This window comes from Rhinatrema bivittatum, chromosome 10, assembly GCF_901001135.1.
Source record: "Rhinatrema bivittatum chromosome 10, aRhiBiv1.1, whole genome shotgun sequence".
NCBI lineage: Eukaryota > Metazoa > Chordata > Amphibia > Gymnophiona > Rhinatrematidae > Rhinatrema > Rhinatrema bivittatum.
This window is the reverse complement of record NC_042624.1, coordinates 76,635,050-76,660,505: the sequence shown is the minus strand read 5'-3', so window position 1 is coordinate 76,660,505 and position 25,456 is coordinate 76,635,050. Positions and strand designations below refer to the sequence as shown.

Genomic DNA, 25,456 nt, shown 5'->3' with positions numbered 1-25,456 from the left:
TCCCCAGCAGTCTTTCTCCCTCTCCCCTCTCAGTCCCCTGCAGTCTTGCTCTGTCTCCCTCTCAATCCCCAGCAGTCTTTCTCCCTCTCCCCTCTCAGTCCCCTGCAGTCTTGCTCTGTCTCCCTCTCAGTCCCCAGCAGTCTTGCTCCCTCTCCCCTCTCAGTCCCCATCAGTCTTGCTCCGTCTCCCTCTCAATCCCCAGCAGTCTTACTCCCTCTCCCTCTCAGTCCCCAGCAGTCTTGCTGTCTCCCTCTCAGTCCCCAGCAGTCTTGCTCCCTCTCCCTCTCAGTCCCCAGCAGTCTTGCTCCCTCTCCCTCTGTCCCCAGCAGTCTTACTCCCTCTCCCTCTCAGTCCCCAGCAGTCTTACTCCCTCTCCCTCTCAGACCCCAGCAGTCTTGCTCCGTCTCCCTCTCAGTCCCCAGCAGTCTTCCTCTCTCTACCCTTTCAGTCCACCACAGTCTTGCTCCCTCTCCTCTCTCAGTCCCCAGCAGTCTTGCTTCCAAGCCTCCTCTTCCCTCCCACCTCCCAGCCAGACTCATATGCAGTGCAATAATGAAAAAATAGAAACATCACCATTCCTCATAAAACAAAGTCAAGAAATATAAATCAATCATAATACTAAATCATACAAAACAAAACCAAATGTCAGAGTTTCTAATAAATAAGACTAGAGATAAAATAAAAAAATGTTAAACATTTCTAAAAAATCTATATAATATTTCAATACAATAAAACTAATAAAGATAAAAACTTTCACCCTCTCCATACCTGGGAGCTTTTGAATTTCAAACATCCTGAGATTGTCATGGAATAGTGGAAAGGAAGTTGGGGGGGGGGGGGAGGGGGCAATACACAAACCTTCTCCTCTCTCTGTCATACACACAAAACCTTTCTACCCTTTCTTCTTGCTCTCCCTTCCCCTTCAGGCTCACTCACTAAGCCCTCTTCCCTTCCCTCCCAGTCACTCACCCTCTCCCTCCCACTCACCTTCCCTCAGTCACTCACCCTCCACTCCCTCTTTCCTTCCTCTCATCCCTTCTCTTCCCTTTCAGTCACTCACCCACCTCTGTTGCTGGTCAGGATGGGATCCCCCAGTGCCACGGGCATGGTAGTGCTAGCATTTTTGCTGCCCTGCGCAAACTGTTACTGTTCTGTCCCCTCCTCTTTTTTTTTTTAAACACAGAATACCCCACCTAGGTTAAACATGCAGAACACTGACTTACCCTCACCAAATACAGAATAGAGAGACTATAAACTATAAACAGAAACTGAATTGGAAACCGCAACAAGCCAGACTCTGCATGCAATGCAGCAATGGAGAAAAAGAAACATCACCAGTCCTCAAATGAAATTATTCATCAAACAATAAAAGCAGGGAATATAAAGCAATCCTATTAGTAAAACCATAGTAATCAAAAAGAATATTTCCAATGAGCTAAGGAATAGAATAACATCTGATAAATAAGAGCTCATACAAAATTAGAAAAACATTTCCAAACAGCAATAAAATATTTCAAAATGGCAGACACAGACACTCAATAATTAATACTAATAAGGATGGAAAATTCACTCCACTACTTACCTGAAAATGTAATTTCCAGTTACCCTGAGCATGTCGTGGATTAGTGGGGAAGCACAAACTTTCTTCACACAGACAGAAAGACTCACATACACACACACACTTCAGACAGGTTCCCATTCAGACACACACACAGAGTCAGGCTCCCATTCAATACACACAGACACACACACACACAATCGGGAGCAGATAGGAAACCCCATTCTGCTGCAGCTCCTTGTTTGCTGGCCTCCGCACTAGTCAAATTTCACGGGGCTAGTACATGTTCTATGCGGATCTATTGCATCACGAGATCAACAGAGCAGTGCTAGCTGCATGTGGTTTGGATAACAAATGCCGGTACAGAGGAGCAGAATGGGCTCCTTCCTCACGAGTATTCTCTACTTCTCACCCACCAGTGGGATGGGCTCTATCAGCGGCCTCATGGCCCTCTTCCTCAGCTGCTGTCACCCCCTCTGGGTGTGCACACTCGATAGCGCCAGGGCTGGCCATGGGCCTCTTCCACCTCTGCCGCCAGGCAGGAAGGGATCCCCCGATGGTGGTGGGACCTTTTCTTGGCTGGGCGGGATGGGATCCCCTGCCCCCAGGCGTCCTCTACAGCATGGCGCATGAGGGTCTTGGCACCGCCCCCTTGGTTCGCCACTGCATCTAAGTTTCCTCTTAAAACATCATTCTTACATTCATGGCCATGCTGCTGAACATAAGCGGATAAGTGCTAGTTAACCGGATAAGTTATATTTGGATAACGTTAGCCCTGCTATTGAGGTGGTCTAACTTACGGGCCGATACAGAAAAACCTGCGGGAGAGCCAGCGAGCCCCCAGGCCACTCTCCTGGCAAGCGATTCAAAAAGAAAAAATATGCAAATGAGGGTCCATGGTAAAAGGAGGTGCTAGGGACACTAGCGCATCCTTAATGCCTCCTTTTTGACAGAAGCGGCGGCTGTCAGCGGGTTTGACAGCCGCCGCTTTGGTTCGCAGGCGTCAGTTCTCGAGCCCGCTGACAGCCACAGGTTCAGAAAATGGACACCGGCAAAATTGAGTGTCCGTCTTCCAACCCACGGGTCGTGGGCAGATTTTACATTTTTTTTTTAATTACAATTTATTTTTTATTTTTGGGGCCTCCGACTTTATATCGCTGTGATATTAAGTCGGAGGGTGTACAGGGGGCTACATATATAAGAAAAGGAACATGTTGAAATAAGAAACAGAAAGAAGAACAGTCTATACTTCTAGAATACATCCTCCAGAACCTCTGCTCAATTGGTCTTGTTCCTCTTCTATATCCAGCTCTGCAATTCTCCTCCATGACTTTCACCTGTGCTTCTGATCCTGAGCCTCTCCCAGTGTCACAGCTGCATGTGTAGATGCCTCCCGAGCTAGGCCTGGTTTTACTGGCTGGGGCTCATCCTTCATCCAACTTCTTCAGGTACCGTTTGCTAGTTGCGTACCCTGAGACTAAGCTGGGATGGAACACTTGGCTGGGAAGCCTGACTCTTTGAAGGACTTAATCAATGCCATTCAAATGATGTAGTCCCAGCTCCACAGCGTCCAGCAGAAGGTTAATACCCAGTCCAAAACATATAATCATCCCCCATCCTTCCACCTACTTGCAAAGCTTCAAATGTCACCTACAGGAAACTTTGATGGAACAAATAAGGAGTTCCTTGGATTCCTCAATCAGTGTAAATTCTGGTTCTGACTACATCTACATAATTATAAGATGGACTCTCTTAAAATGGGCTTAATTATCAACCTACTTTCAAAAAAGGCCTGGGCCACTCCACTGCTAGAGTGAGATAGTTTGATCCTTGACCTTGTAGACCAATTCATAGTTGTTCTTTGGGGGCAGCTAGTAGAAAATAGTCTTATGGTTCTTCTCTAAGATGAATGGATGGTGGTAAAGTATGGCATAGAGTTTTGTTGCTGGGCCGCTGATCTGGAGTGGAAGAAACCAATGCTTTGGGCTCATTTTAGAGGGGTCTTAAGATGGGCTGGCACAGCTGGACCCTAAAGGGAGTTTGGAGGCAGTGATCACTCTTTGTACCTGAATTGATAGATACCTGACAGAATGGAACCAGGAGAAGAAAACCTTGATTCCAAGAGAAGTGTATTATCCTCTGGTAGGCAATGACATCTGGTTGAGCCCATGATCACTGATGGCACAAGGCATTGGCTATCAGTAGTGGAAAAGAAGATACCCCTTTCAGAAGGCTTCTCCTCTATTGCGGGCTTGTGGGACATGGATCTCAGTTGTCCCAGTAGGCCAGAAACTCGTCAGAGCACCTGAGGGGGGAAATGGCAGTCCTAATGCCAGTAGAGGGTAGGAAGGTGGAAAAGCTTTGATAAGTCCTCATGGATCAAACTCATTATTGAAAAATCAGACTTCCTACATGTCACTTCCAATCTGGTTGTCTTAGGAGGAGTAACTACAAACTCTTGTCATGGTCAGTGTGTTTCATGAACCACATATATTCCAAGCAACACAAGGTTCCATTACAAGGCAATGAAATGAGCATAGCAATGGAGATTATTGATGGCTCCTTCTTATCATCACATCCAGTGATTTAAGAACCTGAGCTATTGATAATGACAATTATTCATGACTACCAGCAGGTAATACGTTTTGATCTCATCCATACCCTACATTTTGCAATTATACTGGGATTACCATGGCTGGAAAATTATGATCCGCATGTTCAATGGAAGATGCCCCAGCTAACCTTCACCTCCACTTTCTGCCAACAGAATCATTTTCCCAGAAGGAGAATGAGCCAGAACAGAGCATGCAGGTAATCATGTGTTATATGGAAATCAATGCAGAGGTAGAAGAGTTACATGAGAAACACTCAGAATTTAGGATGTGTTTGATAAAGTGACTGTAGACATACTACCCCTCACAGACTTTATGATCACCCAAAAGACCTGCAATCAGCAGCAGAGTTTCCGTTCAGAAGAATTTACTTCTTGACCAAATGAGAGGTAAAAGCTTGGGGAGGCAGATTTTATAAATCTGCGCACACGTGTACTTTTGTTCGCGCACCAGGCGCGAACAAGAGTACGCAGGATTTCAATAGATACGCGCGTATCCATTAAAATCTGGGGTCGGCGCGCGCAAGGCTGCCCAAAATCGGCAGCCTGCGTGCGCCGAGCCATGCAGCCTGCCTCCGTTCCCTCCGAGGCACCTCCGAAATCGGAGCGGCCTCGGAGGGAACTTTCCTTCGCCCTCCCCCCACCTTCCCCTCCCTTCCCTACGTAACCCACCCCCCCGGCCCTATCTAAACCTCCCCCCTACCTCTATCCCGAAAGTTACGCCTGCATACACAGAAAGTTACGCCTGCTGGAAGCAGGTGTAACTTTCTGTGTATGTGTTACGCCTGCTGGAAGCAGGCGTAACACATACACAGAACCACCCTCCTTTTCTCACACACACACACACATACCCACAGAGAGAATCACTCTCCTTCTCTCACACACATGCATACCCACAGACAGAAGCACCCTCCTTCTCTCTCACACACACACACACATACCCACAGAGAGAATCACTCTCCTTCTCTCACACACATGCATACCCACAGACAGAAGCACCCTCCTTCTCTCTCACACACACACACACACATACCCACAGAGAGAATCACTCTCCTTCTCTCACACACATGCATACCCACAGACAGAAGCACCCTCCTTCTCTCTCACACACACACACACATACCCACAGAGAGAATCACTCTCCTTCTCTCACACACATGCATACCCACAGACAGAAGCACCCTCCTTCTCTCTCTCACACACACACACACACACACACATACCCACAGAGAGAATCACTCTCCTTCTCTCACACACATGCATACCCACAGACAGAAGCACCCTCCTTCTCTCTCACACACACACACACATACCCACAGAGAGAATCACTCTCCTTCTCTCACACACATGCATACCCACAGACAGAAGCACCCTCCTTCTCTCACACACATGCATACCCACAGACAGAAGCACCCTCCTTCTCTGTCACACACACAGAAGCAGAGCTCACATGCATAATTGTCCCCCTCCTTTTTCTTTGGCCCCACCAGGCTAAGCTGCAGTGGCGGCTTGCAGTTCTCTTCATTGGCTCCTGCGATGGCCTAATTCTTCTTTGGCACTGCTAGCCTGAGCTCTGGCGGCAACCCAAGGCTCCCTTCTTCAGTTCCGCCGGCCTGAGCTCTGGCAGCGGCCCGCGGCTCCCTTCTTCAGCGATGGCCTGATTCTTTCTTCGGCTCCGGTGGCGGCCCTCGGCTCCCTTCTTTGGCCTCATGGCAGCAGTAGGAGTCGCGTTTATCCTAGACTGGCTCTCGGCAGCAGGAGATGACGTTGGGGATAAATGCATCTCCTGCTGCCTGGGGTTAGGGACGAGTGTGGCTACTGAGCGGATCAGGCAGGGGTTTGACTCTGGAGGCAGGGTGAGGCGGCGGCTGCGGTACAGGTGCTTTGAAGGGGCACTTTTTGCCACTTCAAAATTCTGCCACCTGAAGCGGCCGCCTCACCTTGCCTCATGACAGAACTGCCCCTGACAGGTACCCTTCTCCCTCTCATTAATGAGCTCCTGTAGCATCTCCAGTCTGGTCAGATCTTCTCTGAATTAGATCTTGCCTATGACCTATTTTGCATTCGAGGAGAGGATGAATGGGAAACATCACTCCATACCTGATATGGACACTTGGAGCATCCAGTAATGTCATTGGGATTAAGGAATGCGCCAGCTTATTCCAAAACTCTGCAAATCAGTTGTTCTGAGATATTTTAGATGAGTACGCAATTGTCTATTTAGATGGTATTCTGATATTCTCAGACAATCCAGCAGATCATGACCAACAGGTGTGTCAGATTGTAGACTGGCTTAGAAGACATAAGTAGTCACAAAGCTAGATAAGTGCAAGTTCAAAAAACCCCACAGAATTCCTAAGCTGCTTAATATTACCAGAAAGCCCACGTATGGACTTGTGCAAGATTTCTCTAGCGACGGAGTGGCCAATCTCGATGTGCTCCAGTAACAAGAATTTGCTGGCAATTCCAACAGAAAAGGCAGTAAGACTGAATGAAACACAGACAAGAACATTTTTAATGAGGGGGGGGGGGGGGGGGCCAAAGTTTTGGAATTCCTTACCTGAAAGTCTGCGTGCTGTTATAAACATCTGCATGTATATTATACGAGTGAAAAAAATATATAACTTGCTCGCGAAAAAACCCTGAGGTGTATGAGGAAGTCGGCAAGATGTGGTTATTATTGGGAGGTTTTAAATTCTGATCTCAATAATAAAAAACGGCTGCCAAAAAAATAAAGAATATTGTCATCAACCTTAAAGTGAAGCAGCTCTTGAGTTTTTAGATTTACAGAGCCTCCTTCTAGAAAAAAAAATTCTTAGCTAGAACAAAAGAATTTTAATTATTGTTTTCATGTATGAACCAAGAGCCAGGCCACTTGACTGCAAAGTACAGTGGCGCAATTTGCTGTGTTAAAGGAAGATTAACCTGAAACAGAATCAGATGAACTCTGCAGAGCTCCCAATTTCATGCTGACATGGCTCAGTGCTAAAAAACAGATGTTCCCGTTTACTGATTAGGTATTCCTGACTTTAGACGCAGCGCTATGTCAGAGACGGACAGGCAAGCAAAACAACCTAGCAGACAAAACAGCAACCATTAGTGTGAAAATATGGCTTTATCCAAACAGAACTTATTAGTTTTCTGGTCTTCTCAGAATTAAAGCATTTAAATGATTTACTGTCAGGCCTTGTCTGCACTAGCCTGGGCAGCACGCAGAGAAAAATCTTCATTTGAACAAGGCACCCAAGAAGCATTTTTTTCCTGAACCTTTGGGAGATTATAATTGCTATTATTATTATTTTAATTAAGGGCTTAAATTCAGCTGGCGCTGTTTGGGGCTTGGCTTCCGTAAATATTTTCATTAACAGTGGGCCTGACGTAAGAAGACGCATGGAAAAACTGCATTGAAATTCAGAGCACAGCTTTTTTAATCCACACAGTAAAAAATAAAATGAATTCTTGATGCAGTAAGCAAATGGTATGCTAATGCATCAGAAAATTAAAAAGTGCACAGACTCCAGCAAAAATGTGCACTCAGCCTTTTGCACAGGTTGAGTGCACATTTTAACTCGAGGTTGGGGAGTGGGGGTAGGGGATAGGGAAGGAGTTTATGTGCACGCAAACAAGATCTGGCCTCCAGCACCACAGGAAAAGAAAAGCACAAGGGCAGAGGAAAAACCACCTTCCCCTCCTGGGTTTATGTGCAGAAAGCATGCTTTGTGAACATGAATCATATTTTATGCACAAAATAAGTACTCTGTGTATGCAAAGCATATTTTCTGCCTAATATCAAATCCACTTCATTTCAAAAAAATCTCTCAAAACATATCTATTTCAACTTGCCTTTAACATGCCACCAACTCATTCAACTTCCACTACTCACCCTCCACTTATCCCTTCTATATCTTCATGATATTTAAGTTCAATTTATTCCAACTTGCTCCACTAAGTGATATCTTTTCACCCATATTGCATACCCCTGGCCCATTTTTTCCTTCCCCCTCCCCTGCTTTTCCCTCAAGGCATAAATTTCCTTTCTTGTTATAAGATAAAAGCACTTTTGTTTAATTGAGCTACCTAGGCAGCTTTATACCATTTTATGTATTTTTTCTCCAATTTATTTTAATTTTGTTGGTTTTACCTCCTTTGTAAACCGTTTTGACAAAATTCTATTTTTAAAAACAGTATTTAAATACTTTTAAATAAATAAATAAAACTACACATCCCAGCACCAAAGCTCCAACTTCTGTCCATAGACTAACAATAGCCCTGGAAACATCACCTCTGAAAACATGCATTCAGCCTATGCACCTCTCTGTATGTTGGGGGTGGGAGGGGAGGATTACTACTAGCTAATGGCTTCATTAGCATGGGATTTACCTTCAAGGGCACTAACCAAAAGCAGACAGTTTTACATGCACCTTTTTTTGAGCACAAAACTCCTTACTGCATGGACAGTAGAGTTTGTATACAAAAATGTGCACACAACTGCAGGTAAAATAGTGCATTCTGCTGAGCCCACCTCATTACATGGGCTTCAATACTGGCACTGGAAGCCAGCATTTTCAAACTCTGCAGGCTCGCTGCGCTGCTCATATAATGCAACCAAACCAACATGACCAGCTCGCCAACTTCGACAATGCTCACTCACAGTGCCAGTATAATGCAGATGGGAATGGGGATATACAGTGGCAGAATTGTGCCAAGGGCTCTCCGAGGTAGCTTGAGTATGCGGAAGACACCTCCCCAGAGATGTGACTTAACCAGGGAGAGTGGCTCCAGGAAAGTTGGTCATAATTTAGTCCTACTTCAGGAGGTTTTACCATATATATCTAGGAAAATAAAAGTACAAAATCAATCATTAGCCAGATAGAAAAAAATGCAACGGAAGGAATTTAAACATCAGGTAAAGCAAATTTAAAGAGATGTGATTTTATTTTTTACCCATATCCATAAAATTACTTGTTTGTTTACCTGCAAAACTATCAATGTTGTATAACAAAGCCAGTGTAAGACATACTCATGGAGCAATTGGTTCAGGAACCAACAAGGGAGGGAACCTTTTTCGATCTAATTCTTAGTGGAATGCAAGATTTGGTGAGAGAGGTAAACGTTATGGGCCATCTTAGAAGTGCTGTCCAGATGTATTCCATGCATTAAAAAAGCTGGAAGGAAGGCCAAATGACTGCCAGCTTTGTTAAAAGGCAAAGAGAAAGAGGCTATTTTAACAAAAAAAACTTCCTTTAAAAATTGGATGAAGGATCCATCTGAAGAAAATAGGAAAACGCATAAGCATTGGCAAGTTTAATGTATAACAATGATAAGACAGGCTAAGAGAGAATTTGAAAAGAAGCTGACAGTAAAGGCAAAAACTCCTAATAAAAACTTTTAACAATATATGCAAAGTAGGAAGCCTGTGAGGGAGTCATGTGGACCATTAGATGACTGAGGGGTTAAAGGAGCACTTAGGGAAAATAAGGCCATAGCAGAAAGCCTAAATTAATTCTTTGCTTTGGTGTTTACAAATGAAGATGTTGGGGAGATACCACTCCAGAGATGGTTTTCAAAGGTGATGATTCAGATGAACTGAACCAAATCACTGTGAACCTGGAAGATATAGTAGACCTGATTGACAAAGTGAAGAGTAGCAAGTCATCCAGACCAGATAATATACACCCCAGGATTCTGAAAGAACCAAAAAATAAAATTTCAGATCTATTACTAGTAATTTGTAACCTATCATTAAAATCGTTCATTGTATCTGAAGACTGGAAGGTGGCCAATGTAACTCTGATAAAACAGGCTCCAGGGATGATCCAGGAAACTATAGACTGGTGAGCCTGACTTCAGTGCTGGGAAAAATCATGAAAACTATTCTAAAGAACAAAATCACAGAACATATTGATAGACATGGTTTAATGGGAGACAGCCAGCATGGATTTACCCAAGAGAAGTCTTGCCTCACAAAACTACATTTTTTTTGAAAGAGTTGGATGAAGTATATTTGAATTTTCAGAAGGCTTTTGACAAAGCCCTCATGAAAGGCCTAAGGAAAGTAAAAAGTCATAGGATAGCAGGTGATGTCTTTTTGTGGATTGCAAACTGGTTAAAAGACAGAAACAGAGAGTAGGATTAAATGGTCAGTTTTCTCAATGGAGAGAGGTAAACAGTGGAGTGCCTCAGGGATCTGTATTTGGATAGGTGCTTTTTAATATATTTATAAATGATCTGGAAAGGGGAATATTGAATGAGATGATCAATTTGCAGATGACACAAAATTATTCGGAGTAGTTAAATCACACGTGAATAGTGATATTGCAGGAGGATTTTGTGAGGCTGGAAGACTGGGCATCCACATGGCAGATTAAATTTAATCTGGACAAGTGTAAAGTGATGCATATAAGGAAAGTTAACCCACACTGTAGTTACATGATATTAGGTTTCATGTTAGGAATTACCACCCAGGAAAAAGATCTAGGCATTATAGTGGATAGTACATAGTGGATAGTACATTGAACTAGTTGGCTCAGTGTGTGCGGCAGTCAAAAAAGCAAACAATCGGGCCAATACAGTAAAGTCCGAGGGAGAGTGGGCAAACGCTCCTCCTGTGCACGCGATTCAGTATTCAAATTAGGCCTGGCGGTAAAAACAGGTAAAAAGAGGAGCTAGGGACACTAGCGTGTCCCTAGCGCCTCTTTTTGTCAGCGGGTTTGACAGCCGACGCTCAATTTTGCCGGCGTCGGTTCTCAAACCCACTGACAGCCACAGGTTCGGAAACCGGATGCTGGCAAAATTGGGCGTCCAGTTTTCAACCTGCGAGCTGCGGGCCGACTTCAACATTTTTTTTTTTAACTTTTTGTAACTTTCGGGACCTCTGACTTAATATCGCCATGATATTAAATCGGAGGGTGTACAGAAAAGCAGTCTTTACTGCTTTTCTGGGCACTTTCCTGGTGCCTGGAGAAATTAGCGCCTACCTTTGGGTAGGCGCTAATTTCTGAAAGTAAAATGTGCGGCTTGGCTGCACATTTTCCTTTCTGAATCGCGAGGGAATTCCTAATAGGGCCATCAACATGCATTTGCATGTTGCGGGCGCTATTAGGTTCGGGGAGGTTGGATGCGCGTTTTCGACCCCTTACTGAATAAGGGGTAACGCTAGCGTGTCAAAAACGTGCGTCCAATCGCGGGTTAACTGTGCACTCTGCCAGAGCGCACTGTATTGTATCAGCCTGAATGTTAGGAATTATTAGGAAGGAAATAGGGAGTAAAACGGAGAATGTCATAATGTCTCTGCATTTCCTGGTGAGACCGCACCTTGAATACTGTGTTCAGGTCTGGTTGCCATATCGCAAAAAAGATATAGATGCAGTGGATAAGGTACAGAGAAGGGTGACTAAAAAATGATAGAGGGGATGGAACGCCAAGAGGTTAGGGCTGTTCAGCTTGAAGAAGAGATGGCTGAGGGAGGATATGATGGAGGTCTACAAAATTATGAGATAACTAGAACAGGTAAATGTGAATCAGTTGATTACTCTTTCAGATAATAGAAGTTAGCAAGTAGAACATTTAAAACAAATCAGAGAAAATTCTTTTTTACTCAACATACAAACTCTGGAATTTGTTGCCAAAGGATGTGGTTAAGTCAGTTAGCTTTGCTGATTTTAAAAAAGGTTTGGATAAGTTCCTGGAAGAAAAGTCCATAAATTGCTATGAGTCAAGTTGGCTTAGGGAATAGCCACTGCTTATTACCGGCATTATATATTTAATGTTTGGGTACTTGCCAGGTACTTGTATCATGGATTGGTCACTGTTGAAAATAGGATGCTGGGCTTGATGGCCCCTCAATCTAACTCACAGGCCGATTCAGTAAAGTCTGCAGGAGAGCGGGCAAATGCCCGCTCTCCCGGCACGCGCATAGGCCACTCGCCTGTGTGCGCGATGCAGTATTTAAATTAGGTCCGGCGGTAGAAACGGGCAAAAGGAGGCACTAGGGACTCTAGCGCGTCCCTAGCGCCTCCTTTTGCCCCAGAGGGGCGGCTGTCAGCGGGTTTGACAGCCGACGCTCAATTTTGCCGGTGTCGGTTCTCGAGCCCGCTGACAGCTACGGGCTCGGAAACCGGACGCCGGCAAAATTGAGTATCCAGTTTTCAACCTGACAGCCGCCAGCCGACTTCAAATTTTTTTCTTTTTTTTTTTTTTTTACTTTTTTTACCCTTCAAGACCTCCGACTTAATATTGCCATGATATTAAGTCGGAGGGTGCTCAGAAAAGCAGTTTTTACTGCTTTTCTGTGCACTTTCCCGGTGCCCGAAGAAATTAACGCCTACCTTTGGGTAGGCGCTAATTTCTGAAAGTAAAATGTGCGGCTTGGCTGCACATTTTACTTACTGAATCGCGTGGGCATACCTAATAGGGCCATCAACATGCATTTGCATGTTGAGGGCGCTATTAGGTTCGGCGGGTTGGACGAGCGTTTTCCGCTCCTTACTGAATAAGGGGTAAGGGAAAACGCGGGTTGGATGCGCGTTTTCCGTCCCTTACTCACGGAGCGCACTGTACTGTATCGGCCTGTCAGTGTGGCAACTTTTTGTGTTCTTATGTAAAGAAGCCAAAGAGGCCCATCAAGCCGGGAGTGAAGGCGTGGCCTTACTACCCTTCCTTAACCTGTGTGAGACCAGGTACACCTTAAATCCCCACTGAGGGAGAGAACTCTGTGGACGGGACCCAGCTCGGCAGGAAGAGTTCTGAGGGCAGGACCCTGCTGGGGACAATAAGAGTCAGAGCCCAGCTGTGATCTGCAGGCCATGTGTCTATAGGTGAAGGCAGCAACTAAATACATTTCTGACCTGTCTAAGAGTGTAAGTAATCCTACTGGAGGTAAGCAGTGTCTCTAGAAGAAGGCAGCTCCTATATACATTTCTGTCCTGACTAAACCTGTGAGTGTTGCTGCTAGAAGGTAGGCACTCTACTTTGATTGAATGCTGAGAAGTGTGAATAAAGCTATAATCTGTTAAGAAAAGGCTGGAGTCAGCAGGGTTTCTGCCTCCAGCCTAAGAAAATTGCTCTGTCTCCCCATATATAGTGTCAGAGGGGGATTTCCTTCTACATTGAGCACAGAGAGAAATTAATGTATCCATTGGGAGGAACAGATCGAAGAAAAGAAAGCTTGTTGTGTACGTGGCCTGCCAAAGAAGCAGTTTTGGTGTTACAAGCAGTGCTGCTAAGCTTGTATACAGAGCACTGTGAATAGTTTTAAAAGGGTGTGATTCAGGGAGCACATAGTTGTAAAGCTGTTGGAAATTTTTCTGTTGGAACACAGAGAATTGAGAATTGAGCAAGAGGACCTGTAGCTGTAAACAGGGTACAGAGCACAGGCGTGCACAGAGCACTTAAGACTAAAAGCCTGTGGCTCAGGGGAACACAGAAGCCAAACTCTGAAGATGTGTTTCCTGCCCCAGAGAAGCAGTGCTACTAGCCATATAGAGAGCACTAAAAGACTGTAGCTCAGGGGAAACATAATTTAACCACTGAAAGCCTGTGTTTTAATGCAGGGAAGAGTGACCTGGGCTTGAAAGCAAAAGTAGATTTAAATGTACCATTGCAAGTAAGGGGGTCAGCTCCACTTGCCTAGGCAGAGCTATAAGTGAATTATTGCTGGTGAAGGAGGTTTTTTGTTCTTTTTTTTTTTTACCTTTTCAAAGACAAAAAAAAGAGATGGAGAAATAGTTGTGCAGAAAGACTGTCTTGAGCAGGCATGGCCCTCCAGCAACAAATAAGTTGCTCTCTACCAGGGCTTGAGGAGTGCAGCTACCAGGGAAAGCCTGGGTAGTGGTACAGAAAATCTGGAGTGGAGCCAGTGAGTGCTCTGCAGGAACAGGTGACTGAAGAAAAGCTAGAAGGCCTGAAGCCTGCGGCAGGGGTATAGAAAACCTGGAGTGGAGCCAATGAATACCTTGCAGGAGCAAGATGTAAGGAAGCCAGCAACCAGACCAGACCAGGGAGAGCTGGAGGGAGGCCTGGAAAGCAGCGAGGGCAGTCCAAATCGTATGAGCTGTGGAAAGCTCAAAAAGCCCAAGTTTTTCTTTGCTCTGGTAAGCGTACCTGGGGCAGGTAGTTGGCCGTTGTGTAATAATGACAAGCGGAACCCTGAAAGGCACTAATATGCCTTACTTTTGGATAGGGTACCTAACTCCTAAGAGCTGGAAGTAGAGGAATTGCTCTGTTGCATGGCAGGTTTTTCCTATCAGTCAGGACACGGAGTGTTTCTTCTCTTCCCCTAGCTCAATGCCCAGAGGGAAGACTATGGAGCCCAGTACAGCAGATGGAGAAACATTTGGAGCAAAGACCCTGAGTAAAACCATACAGTGCAGCCTACACCAGGGTGCCTGGTAGAAGACTCCATGGTACAAAGAAACCTGCAGAAATCCCTTAGGTCCTGCCTTACAGCTGAGGATATTCCCTTTCCTCTGTCCCTTCAGCAAGCTCGGACTTCTTTTTCTTCTACCTCTTTAAATCCAGGCCCTCCTTTTTTCTCTTCCCCCACTCTCTTCACTTTCTAGTGTCTCTCCTCTGTTGCTATCCCTAGGTTCAGTAACTATGAGGCCTAATTCTGTCAGGTGCCCCCTGGTTTCCTCCCATAGCCCCACACTCTTTTCTGTGGCCTCGCCACTTACTGGGGCAGATACCTCCGCCACTTCCTTTTCCCCACTTCCTGTACAGAGCTTCCCGTGGGTCCTTAGGACGAGGCCCTCTTACCACAGATCAGACAGGGGAGACAACCAAACCGCCATGTTCCTGCCTCCGCACTTGCATATGGGCAGGCCTATGTGGCCTGATCCACTGAACCACGCAGTGAACACTCAAACCCAGTGCCACTACGGTTTTCCACCCCCATACCTAGTTCTGGCAGTGCTGCCCGCTTACATTAACCATCAACGTGACTTTGCCCTGCTGTACTTAGTTTGGCAGGACCACCCTGGCTCTCTCTCCCAAGCCTCGGGAATTGGCTTTTGGGGCCCCTTCCAATGGCTGCCCTTGCTTTAGCCGCTTAGTTTTTTTCTCCTTGGGATCCCCAAAGATCCTTCTGAAGCCCCTGATGGTTAATGTAAGCGGGCAGCACTGCCAGAACTAGGCATGGGAGCGGAAAACCATAGTGGCACTGGGTTTGGATGTTCACTGCATGGTTCAGTGGATCAGGCCACAAAGGACTAGAGGGAGGTGCTGCAGGTGGAGATGGCACAGAGGAGTCGGAAGAAGCCATGGAAACAGTTGGAGGAGAAAAGAAGTCTGAAAGCGGACAAGTTAAAGAGTGAGTGGAAGAGAAGCCACCACAGGAAAGCCCAAGTGAAGTCCAGAGAGTCCTGCCGGAGGAGGATTGGAACTCGGAGCTGAAAACGGACTCATGTGATAGACTGTGGGTGGACACTGGGCAAAGGGCCCAGTGAGTGGTTGTGGTAAATAGAGAGTGGTTAAAGTTAACCCGAAAGAGAGGGGGAGATTATGACCCTGTAGCCGTTACCCTGAAGTCATCTGGCAAGAGGCCAGAAGGAGGGTATTGGGGAGTTGAGTCAATTTCCTGGATGGAATAGAGGGTGAGGGGTTGAGCTGAGGTGGAGGGTATGTGAAGAAGTTGGCTTACCACCCCTCCCCTTAATTTGTGCGGGACCAGGCTAGATGCCTGTGGGCGATATAAGTCAGAGCCCAGCTGGGATTAGAAGGCCCTGTATCTCTGGCAGAAGGCAGTTCCTAAATACATTTCTAACCTAACTAGCAGGCTGATGAAATAAGATGCACGTAAAAACGTGCGTCCAAAATGGGCATCCATTTTCATGCGCAGCCAGCCACCTCTCTTGGGTGCCCAATGCTATATTTAAATAAGCTGGTGTATTAAAAAGGATCTGCTAGTGTGAAATTGTGTGCCCCTAGCGCTCAAATGCATTGAGTGCCCAGGGGGACATGGCTGTGTGCTTACAGGCGCTCAATACAATTGCTACAGGCGCTCAAGAAAGAATTAATGTAATGGAATAGATTAAAAAAAAAACACTTTTCTAAACGCACAATATACACGCTCCAGACTGATTTTGTCCCTTGCGATTGTGCGTGTATATTGTAGTCCAGAAAAGGGTTTTTTTGTACATAAGAACATAAGAACATGCCATACTGGGTCAGACCAAGGGTCCATCAAGCCCAGCATCCTGTTTCCAACAGAGGTCAAACCAGGCCACAAGAACCTGGCAAGTACCCAAAAACTAAGTCTATTCCATGTTACCATTGCTAATGGCAGTGGCTTTTCTCTAAGTGAACTTAATAGCAGGTAATGGACTTCTCCTCCAAGAACTTCTCCAATCCTTTTTTAAACACAGCTATACTAACTGCACTAACCACATCCTCTGGCAACAAATTCCAGAGTTTAATTGTGCGTTGAGTAAAAAAGAACTTTCTCCGATTAGTTTTAAATGTGCCCCATGCTAACTTCATGGAGTGCCCCCTAGTCTTTCTATTATTAGCAATGGTTACATAGAATAGACTTAGTTTTTGGGTACTTGCCAGGTTCTTATGGCCTGGATTGGCCACTGTTGGAAACAGGATGCTGGGCTTGATGGACCCTTGGTCTGACCCAGTATGGCATTTTCTTATGTTCTTATGTTCTTATATTATCCGAAAGAGTAAATAACCGATTCACATCTACCCGTTCTAGACCTCTCATGATTTTAAAGACCTCTATCATATCCCCCCTCAGTCGTCTCTTCTCCAAGCTGAAAAGTCCTAACCTCTTTAGTCTTTCCTCATAGGGGAGTTGTTCCATTCCCCTTATCATTTTGGTTGCCCTTCTCTGTACCTTCTCCATCTCAATTATATCTTTTTTGAGATGCGGCGACCAGAATTGTACACAGTATTCAAGTTGCGGTCTCACCATTTCATTAATTCTTTATTGTTAATCACCAAAAGCAGTAGATCTGCTGTTCTCTGTGGTTACTCCTCGGTCGAGGATCCACAGAGAAGAGTATTCTAGACTTTTTCATATACCCATGACTTATGGAATGACAACGTTAACGCCAGCTCTGGGGCTGGCATTTAATTTGCCGCATTAAAAAGCATGCGTTGGATGCCTGGGGGTTTACTGCATCAGGGGGTAATAGCTAATAGCCTCATCTACATGGAGTTTACATATGATGAGCACATGCAGATAAGAAAAACATGGGAAGTGAGATGCACTCATTTATTAATTTTAAAAAAAAAAAAAGACTTAACCAAAACTTTGGATTCAAAATGACTTCTCCCTAAAACCCTGGGAGTCTATAACACTTCCCGCTCACAATCCATGTGCTACCTAGAGCCGGCCCTTTGTGCGCATATAGTCAGCCAAGTTATCTGAGGATTTTCAGAGAGTGAACTCAACCCATGTGTGGGCTGTTATTAAATTACCCTCCCTGGGAGTCTATAACACTTCCTGCTCACAATCCATGTGCTACCTAGAGGAGTGCTAAGGTGTGGGGGTGCTAGCGACTGTGCGACCAATCAACTTCTTGATGTCACCCGGGAAGAAGAAACGTTCCAGTCAGGAGTAGTGGGCCGGCAGGGAGCCCAAGCCCTGCCGAAGAAAAGAAGAAACATTCCCAGCCAGGAGGTACCATGGCTGCCGGGGGATCGCGTCCTGCCCAGCAGCCCAACTAAAGGAGGCCCCGTTTTGACAGGGGATGCCTGTGTATATGAGATGCGTGTGTATATGAGACGGTGAGTGTGTATGTGCGCCTGTGTATATATATATGAGAGGGTGCCTATGTGTGTGTGTATGAGAGGGTGCCTGTAGGAGTGTATGAAAGGGTGCTTGTGTGTGGGGGTGGGGATGAGAGAGAGGAAGCATGTGTATGTGTGTGTGTGAGGGGGTGAGACAGGAATTATGTGTGAGAGACAGAGAAACGTGTGTGCCTATCTCTTTCACACACACACACACACACACACACACACACACACTCAAGCTCCCTCTGTCTCTCACCAAGCATGTATGTGTGTGAGAGACAGAGGGAGTATATTTTGTGTCTCTGTGTGTGTACCCCTAGTTCACAACAATCTCAGTGTAACAGGTATGGCGAGTAGGGGATTTTTAAAATCCTCATTAGTTTTAATTACTGGATGATATTTGATGTCGGCTGTTTTGAAATATTTTATTGAAGTTTAGGAAATTTGTAAAAATTTGTATAGGAGCTTCTAATTATTGAATATTATTCTGTTCATCAGCTGTTTTGAAATGTATATTTTTTAGTATGGCTTTACTATTCTGATTGATTTATATTTCTTGATTTTATTGCTTTGAGGAATAGTGATTTTCTGCTTTTCCATTGTTGTACTGTATACAGAATCTGGCTTGTGGTTTTCAGTTCAGTTTTTGTCTTCATGTGTGTGTGTGAGAAATAGAGAAAGAGATACAGGAAGTGTGTGTGAGAGAACGAGAGATACAGAGGAAGTATGTGTGCATCTCTCTCACACACACACATGCTCCCTCTGTCTCTCACCAAGCATGTATGTGTATGTATGAGAGACAGGGAGCATTCTGTGATTGTGTGTGTGTGTGTGTCCCCAGTATACAACAATTTTAGGATGACAGATATGGAGAGCAGGAGATTTTTTAAATCCTTATTACTTTTAATTATTGGGTGTTATTTGATGTGTCTGCTGTTTTGAAATATTTTATCGATGTTTAGGAAATTTTAAAATTTATATATTGGGGGGGGGGGGGGGAGGGTGACAAAGAAGTATCCGCCCCAGGTGCCAAATACTCTAGGTCCGCCTCTGGTGCTACTGTAGCAGATCAGCCCAGCATGCAACAGGGTCAACCCTGTGCCCCACAGCTCTCGCCTTCCAGCAGAGTTGGAGTTAGAAATGCTTTCAATTGCACTTCATGGGCACGGTCTGGCTCCCTTTGCTGCTTATGCTAAAATCGACCGGGGGACCTATATTAAGAACAGGAATGCTTCAGATACCAGAACAGAGAGGCTCATTTTGAAGGCAGCAACACTTAGTACTATGTTACAACACTTCAGATCAGCAAGGAGGCCATATTGGGACCATTTTAAACTGTTAAATAAATAAATAAATACAATTTTGAAAATTGGTCAGGAGTACCCAACATAGCTGGCTACGTTTTAGCTGGCTAATTTGCAGCTGCAAATTCATCTAAAATCTAGCCGGCAGAAATACAGAGGGATAGATTTTAAGTCAGGTCTCTCTGTACAGAAGGACAGCCCCCTATGTTTCCTGGCTAGAGTTGAAAATGAGGGCCAGTTGGCCAGGTTTGCACCCCCCCACCCGATCTTGCTCCAACCCCTAGAATGTCCACAAATTCAATAGCTAAAAATATTTAGCTGTTCATTAAGAGGTAGAGGGTAAGGTTAGTTTTTATCTTGAGGTTTCTAGCCACCTAGCTCCATAGTTAGGAGCCTAGATCCCTTTGGAAATCTAACCCATTATAACAATGTACCAATTTCTTATTATGGTCCCAGGACTGGAATCTCTTAATGCCCATCTGGAGTTACTGCCCCAAGACTGTTCAGCACATATCCCTTCCATGAAGGTATTTGCTGCTTGACTCTGTCTTACGAATTAGCTTGTAAAGGGTCAGACTAGACGTTACCTCGTTTCTTCTCAGTCTTCTGAAGAAGTAGGATATGAGAGATGAGATATGTTCGGTGAACCTGGTTCTGAATTCCCAGTTGCCTCAGATCAGGTTCGGTTAGGTGCTGCAGGTCCTGAGACAGAGAGAAAAGGCCAATCAATTAGTGAATCACTGCTGATTTTACAGCACTAGTAATTTACTTATCCAGACAAGCAGATTGGGCCAATAATGAAACAAGACGCACGAAGATTTCATTGTGTGTCACATTTTTCTCCTCATTCAAGCAAAATTATGTATTTACATTGAGAATAAAGTTTTGTTTAAAATAAATGTTACTAATGTAGGCCTTATGCAATATGCAAACATTTTCCCCATATATCCATTAAAATGGGAGAATGCACTTTACAAATCATGCCCATGCTTCAGTTTTCACTCTCACATAAATGCTATTTATACTGAGTGCTTTTTTAATTAATTAAATGCTTATGACATTTGATTTTTTTTAACAGGTTAAAAAGCCTGATTGTTACATACATGATCTAGTATCACAGCCATGACCTCATACTGCAGCTACAACAGTACTTGGAATAGACAGAGGACCTTGTCAGTTGCAAGAAAAATATTAAAATTGAGTACACTGTATAATGCAATAAATTGGAGCAACAAGAAAAGAAATACATATATTTGCATTTCAGCTGACAATATAGAGGCTGATATTTTAAAAAGGCTGAACTCTTAAGCTTAGGATCCTAATAGGATCATTCATCAAATGGAGAGAGAGAGAGAGAGTGTGAGAGAGATAGGGAGGAGACGCTACTTATAAGGCCTTCATAGCACTCAACTATTTATACCTCTATAGGAGGGCCAGCTAATAGTTTGAGGTGAGGACTTGGTGGTGGTTTAGGGATTAGGAACAATTTTACATGCAGAGTGAGACGTACGAACAGCACAGTACACCTCGATGAAGATTTGATGTCATTTGGAATGAGGAAAAGTCTCACAAAGTTGAGATTTCTACAATATTCTCTCATCCTAGTTTGCTAGTACCTTGTTAGAGTCCTTCAAGCTAGGGCGAGAGAACATTGTATAAATCTCATCTTTGTGAGACTTTCTTCACTCCAAATGAGATATAAATAGTCTCTCTCTCTTTCTCTCTCTCTCGTGCATGGTGTACTGTTATTATAGTTGCTTGTTAGGTGCCTATTTTCAGCCAAACTTAGGATCCGAAGTTGTCAGCTGGAAATTCACAGAAATATAAATGTAAGCCTGCTATTCATTTGCCTATATTTAGACTCCTAAGTTAGGTGCCTAGTTCTGAAAATCAGTGCTAAGCTCTTAACTTTATTTCCCTTGCCCTAACTCCACCCTTGTAGCCACCTACTTTATAGGACCCTAAATTTAGGGAATTAGCCCTAGTAAATTTTCAAACTGGCCAAATTAGGAGCCTAACTGAAAAAGTTTGAAGCCTACATCCTTTGAAAATTGACCCCATAGTGTATATGTACACACACCAACTAACCAAGACTTTTTTGTACCAAAACAGTTGGGATGTGTTTAGGGCCTATGTCTCATTTTTAACTAGATAGTCATGGGCCATAGCACCACGTCAGTCTTACCCCAGAAAGTTGAGGAGGACCCTTTATGGAAGTGTAACAATCTGTGCTAGCCACTTATAATACTTATGCCTCAGTGGCATGCACATTTCCAGCAAAAATCTCACAACCTTGCCCATATTTTGCTAGATTACTTTGGGTATTAAACTAATGTAAATCTAATGTTTGAAAGCTTGAAGAATGGTCGAAGGTTTGGAACCTGAGATTCAATGCCAAGGAGTGCAGAATCAAGCATCTGGAGTGCAATAATCCAAAAGAACGGGTAGGTGTGAAAGACTAATGTACATGGACTGGGAAAGAGATCTTGGGGTGATAGTGTCTGGAGATCTGAAGACGGCAAAGCAATGTGACAAGACAATAGCTAAAGCCAAAAGGATTGCGAGAGAAATAATCAGTAAGAAAAAGGTGGTGATAATGCCCTTGTACAGGTGCTTGGTGGGGCCTCACCTGGAGTACTGTGTTCAGTTCTGGAGACTGTATCTCAAAAAGGATAGAGATAGGATATGTACACCCTGGAAGAGAGTAGGTGTGGGGGAGATATGATACAGACCTTCATATACCTGAAAGGTTTTAATGATGCAAGATCCTCGAACCTTTTCTGTTAGAAAGAAAACTCAAGGGGGGATGACTCAGACCCAACTTTAGGAAATATTTCTTCACAGAAAGAGTGATGGATGCCTAAAATGCCCTCCTGGAAGAGGTGGTGAGGATAGAAACAATAAAAAATTCAAAAGGGCATAGGATAAACGCTGCGGTTCCCTAGAGGTTGGAAATGAAGAAAGGGGTGCATGGGCGTAACCTGCATGGAGCAGCAGTTATTACCATGAGCAACTTGCTGGGCAGACTGGATGGGCCACTTGTCTGTCTCAGCTGTCATTACTATGTTATACTATGATGTTATCTGACTGCCAAATCGAAAAAGCTTTGATGTTAACATATCTTTCCAAGTAGTTGCAACCTACACACAATACACTGATTGCGTTTACTTGTCTGTGATGCATCGGCATACCTTGCACTGCTTTGTTGATGGAAGTCCTCTCAACCCTCATATTTTCCAGTGCCGTAAAACATAGCTCACATCATGGAAGTGTTATATGAAGAGGGCTCTCAATCCAAGCAAACTACCAGTATAGGATCACACATGGTGTCATTATGTTTTTTTTGTCTGGTGAATAATATGTCTAAGAGCTGCTAGTAAATGTCCTCACATTTCATTCTTTCAGGCTTGGGCTTGGATTCATGAATTTTGTATGGGCTTTTAATCCAGTCAGCGCAGCATCTGATTGGAAAGTTTTCAATTCACTTGATCTGGAGTACAAAGAAACTGGGCAGATAGAATTTTTCTAACAACCTGAAATTTGACATTAATTCTTCATTATTCTGAGAGTTGCAGGCCTTTGTTTTCCAGAAACCAGGAAGAGGGCAAATATCAGGAGACAGCCGTCAGTGTGAATCAGCCCTTACACGGCAGAAAAGAAACACCATGTATGAAAGCATAATAACCATTCGTGGATTTGCCAACCACAATTGTATAGCATGAAAATATGGAAGATAGTATCCTTCACACATTAGCTGACCTAGAAACTATAGATGATGACACATTAAATAAAGCATAAAGTTAAGTGACAATGGCATGAACACAGCAAAGTTTATTAATAATGCTCATAAAAAGAGGCTATTTTAGCCAAAAAAAATCCTTCAAAAATTTGAAGAAGGATCCATCTGAAGAAAATAGGAAAAGGCATAAGCATTGTGAAGTGTAAAACATTGATAAGACGGGCTACGAGAGAATTTGAAATGAAGTTGGCCGTAGAGGCAAAAACTCATAATAAAATTTTTAAAAAATATATCCAAAGCAAGAAACCTGTGAGGGAGTCGGTTGGACCATTAGATGACCGAGGGGTTAAAGGGGCTCTTAGGGAAGATAAGGCCGTTGCAGAAAGACTAAATGAATTCTTTGCTTCCGTGTTTGCTAATGAGGATATTGGGCAGATACCAGTTCCAGAGATGGTTTTCAGGGGTGATGAGTCAGACGAACTGAACGAAATCACTGTGAACCTGGAAGATGTAGAAGGCCAGATTGACAAACTAAAGAGTAGCAAATCACCTGGACCGGATGGTATGCATCCCAGGGTACTGAAGGAACTGAAAAATGAAATTTCTGATCTATTAGTTAAAATTTGTAACCTATCATTAAAATCATCCATTGTACCTGAAGATTGGAGGGTGGCCAATGTAACCCCAATATTTAAAAAAAACTCCAGGGGCAATCCGGGTAACTATAGACCAGTGAGCCTGATTTTAGTGCCGGGAAAAATAGGTGAAACTATTGTGAAGATCAAAAGCTTAGCCGCACAAAGTTACTCCTGTTCTTTGCAGGGCCAAACTTGGGTGGGTTAATTTACATGCATGATTTTTAAAAATCAAATGTGCGAGCGTGCAAATCCAAACTTGGCCCACTGGAACGCTTGTCTTTTCTACACATACAAAGGATCGAAATCCAGTTACATCCAAACTTTTATACACGTAAACTCTGGGAAATTTTATAACAAGCCGTTTACGCGCATATGTGTTATGTGCGTAAATGACTTGGAGAATTTTCTCCAAGATGTACAGGAAAATTCCTAAAGCACTAAACTGCCTTGGCACTGTATGGTGAAACCTACGATATGTGGATATATCATTTCCTAAAAATACCCACTGAAATATGTCAGCCTCTTAACAAGACGTTGCTGTTCTACAGCCGTAACCTAAACATGAGCTAGCCTATAAAAGTCGCCAGACAAATTTTAAAGACAAACGCATTTCAGTGCTTTTCATGCTACAGAATCTGTGCTGCCAGCACTGTTAGTGTAATAGAACAGTGAAGCCAGAAATATTTTCACAGCTAATGTTCTAAAGGTGCAGTTAACAGATATGGCCACATATTTTTGTTAGTATGGAGGCAGTGTAGTTGAACAACTGAATCATTAGAATTTGTGTCGAGGAAGGGGTGATGGAGAGGGTTCATGAGACTTTCCTAAAAACTTTTCTACCTCTTACCTCTACGCCATCATATTTCTCATCAAAGAGTCTGGTGTATTCTGAGAGACCCAACTTGGTCAGCCAGCTGGAAATTGATAGATGCTTCATGGTATAGGGAGGATGCTCGTCACGTCACCTTTGCAGGACAAAACCACAGTACAGTGCATTATGTTAAAGCGTCATGGTTGTGTGTGTCTCTTTTTAAACACGCTACACAATGACTGCATTTGAAAGCAAAGGCTGCAACTGTTGTCCAAGGATGTTCACAAGTACCCAGGGAATAATAATGGCAATAATAATAGTTCAAGCCACCACACGTGCTCTGATTGTACTCAATTATGTCATGGCAGAACATGCTCAAGTTAGATAAAAAGATTGTTCAATCCAAACTGAGTCCAATTGAGAATGCTGCATAGGCCACTCCCAGTTTAGGCTACAAAAACAATCAATATTCCTGGCACCATAAGAAACAGTTACTTCATGCGAGACCAAGATCGCAATGGCACCTACGTATATGTTCTGCTTTTCAAACAAAACTGGAATGTGCTTCCATTTTAAAATGTCACTTCATACCAAAGCACAGATTATTTCAATGTGAGCCTAAAATGTCTGCTCTAGATGCTGACCAACAAAAGACATACTCGATGCTCTAGTCTACAAAGAGCTATAACCACTTTCGCAGAAAAGAAGCGAGCAGGGCTTAACCTTTCTAGGACTCCTGAGGCACTTGAACAGTGCTGAAGGCATTACCCAAATGACTACAATGACAAATAACAGCCCTCCTCTATCAGGGCGTAGTGCATATGTTACTGCTTTTAAGTACAAAGCTCTTTCATTACCATAAATATTTAACAGGATTTTACACAGGACTAATTGCCCCCATTACCATATGGGAATCGCAGAGCAAGTTAGCAGGAGAGAAGCTGAGGGATTATGCGTCAAGGCCTCACAGGTACAGGGCCACTGCATTGCACATACCACTTACGAATATTTCCAACGTATACTTTTTTTTGTTGTTTTGGCCTGAGGAAGGGAAA

General features: G+C 43.9%; 1 protein-coding gene across 1 annotated transcript in view; it reads right to left on the bottom strand.

Moving 5' to 3' along the window:
- BCAR3 (BCAR3 adaptor protein, NSP family member) overlaps positions 1–24,563 on the bottom strand; it is a 173,010-nt gene extending 148,447 nt beyond the window's left edge. Inside the window, exons 1-2 of the mRNA XM_029617983.1 lie at positions 24,438–24,563; positions 19,801–19,915 (exon numbers count right to left, since the gene is read on the bottom strand). Coding sequence (XP_029473843.1) covers positions 19,801–19,915; positions 24,438–24,527 — 205 coding nt within the window. The 5' untranslated portion in view covers positions 24,528–24,563. The remainder of the gene's footprint in view (positions 1–19,800; positions 19,916–24,437) is intronic.
- Between the last annotated feature and the right edge of the window lie 893 nt (positions 24,564–25,456).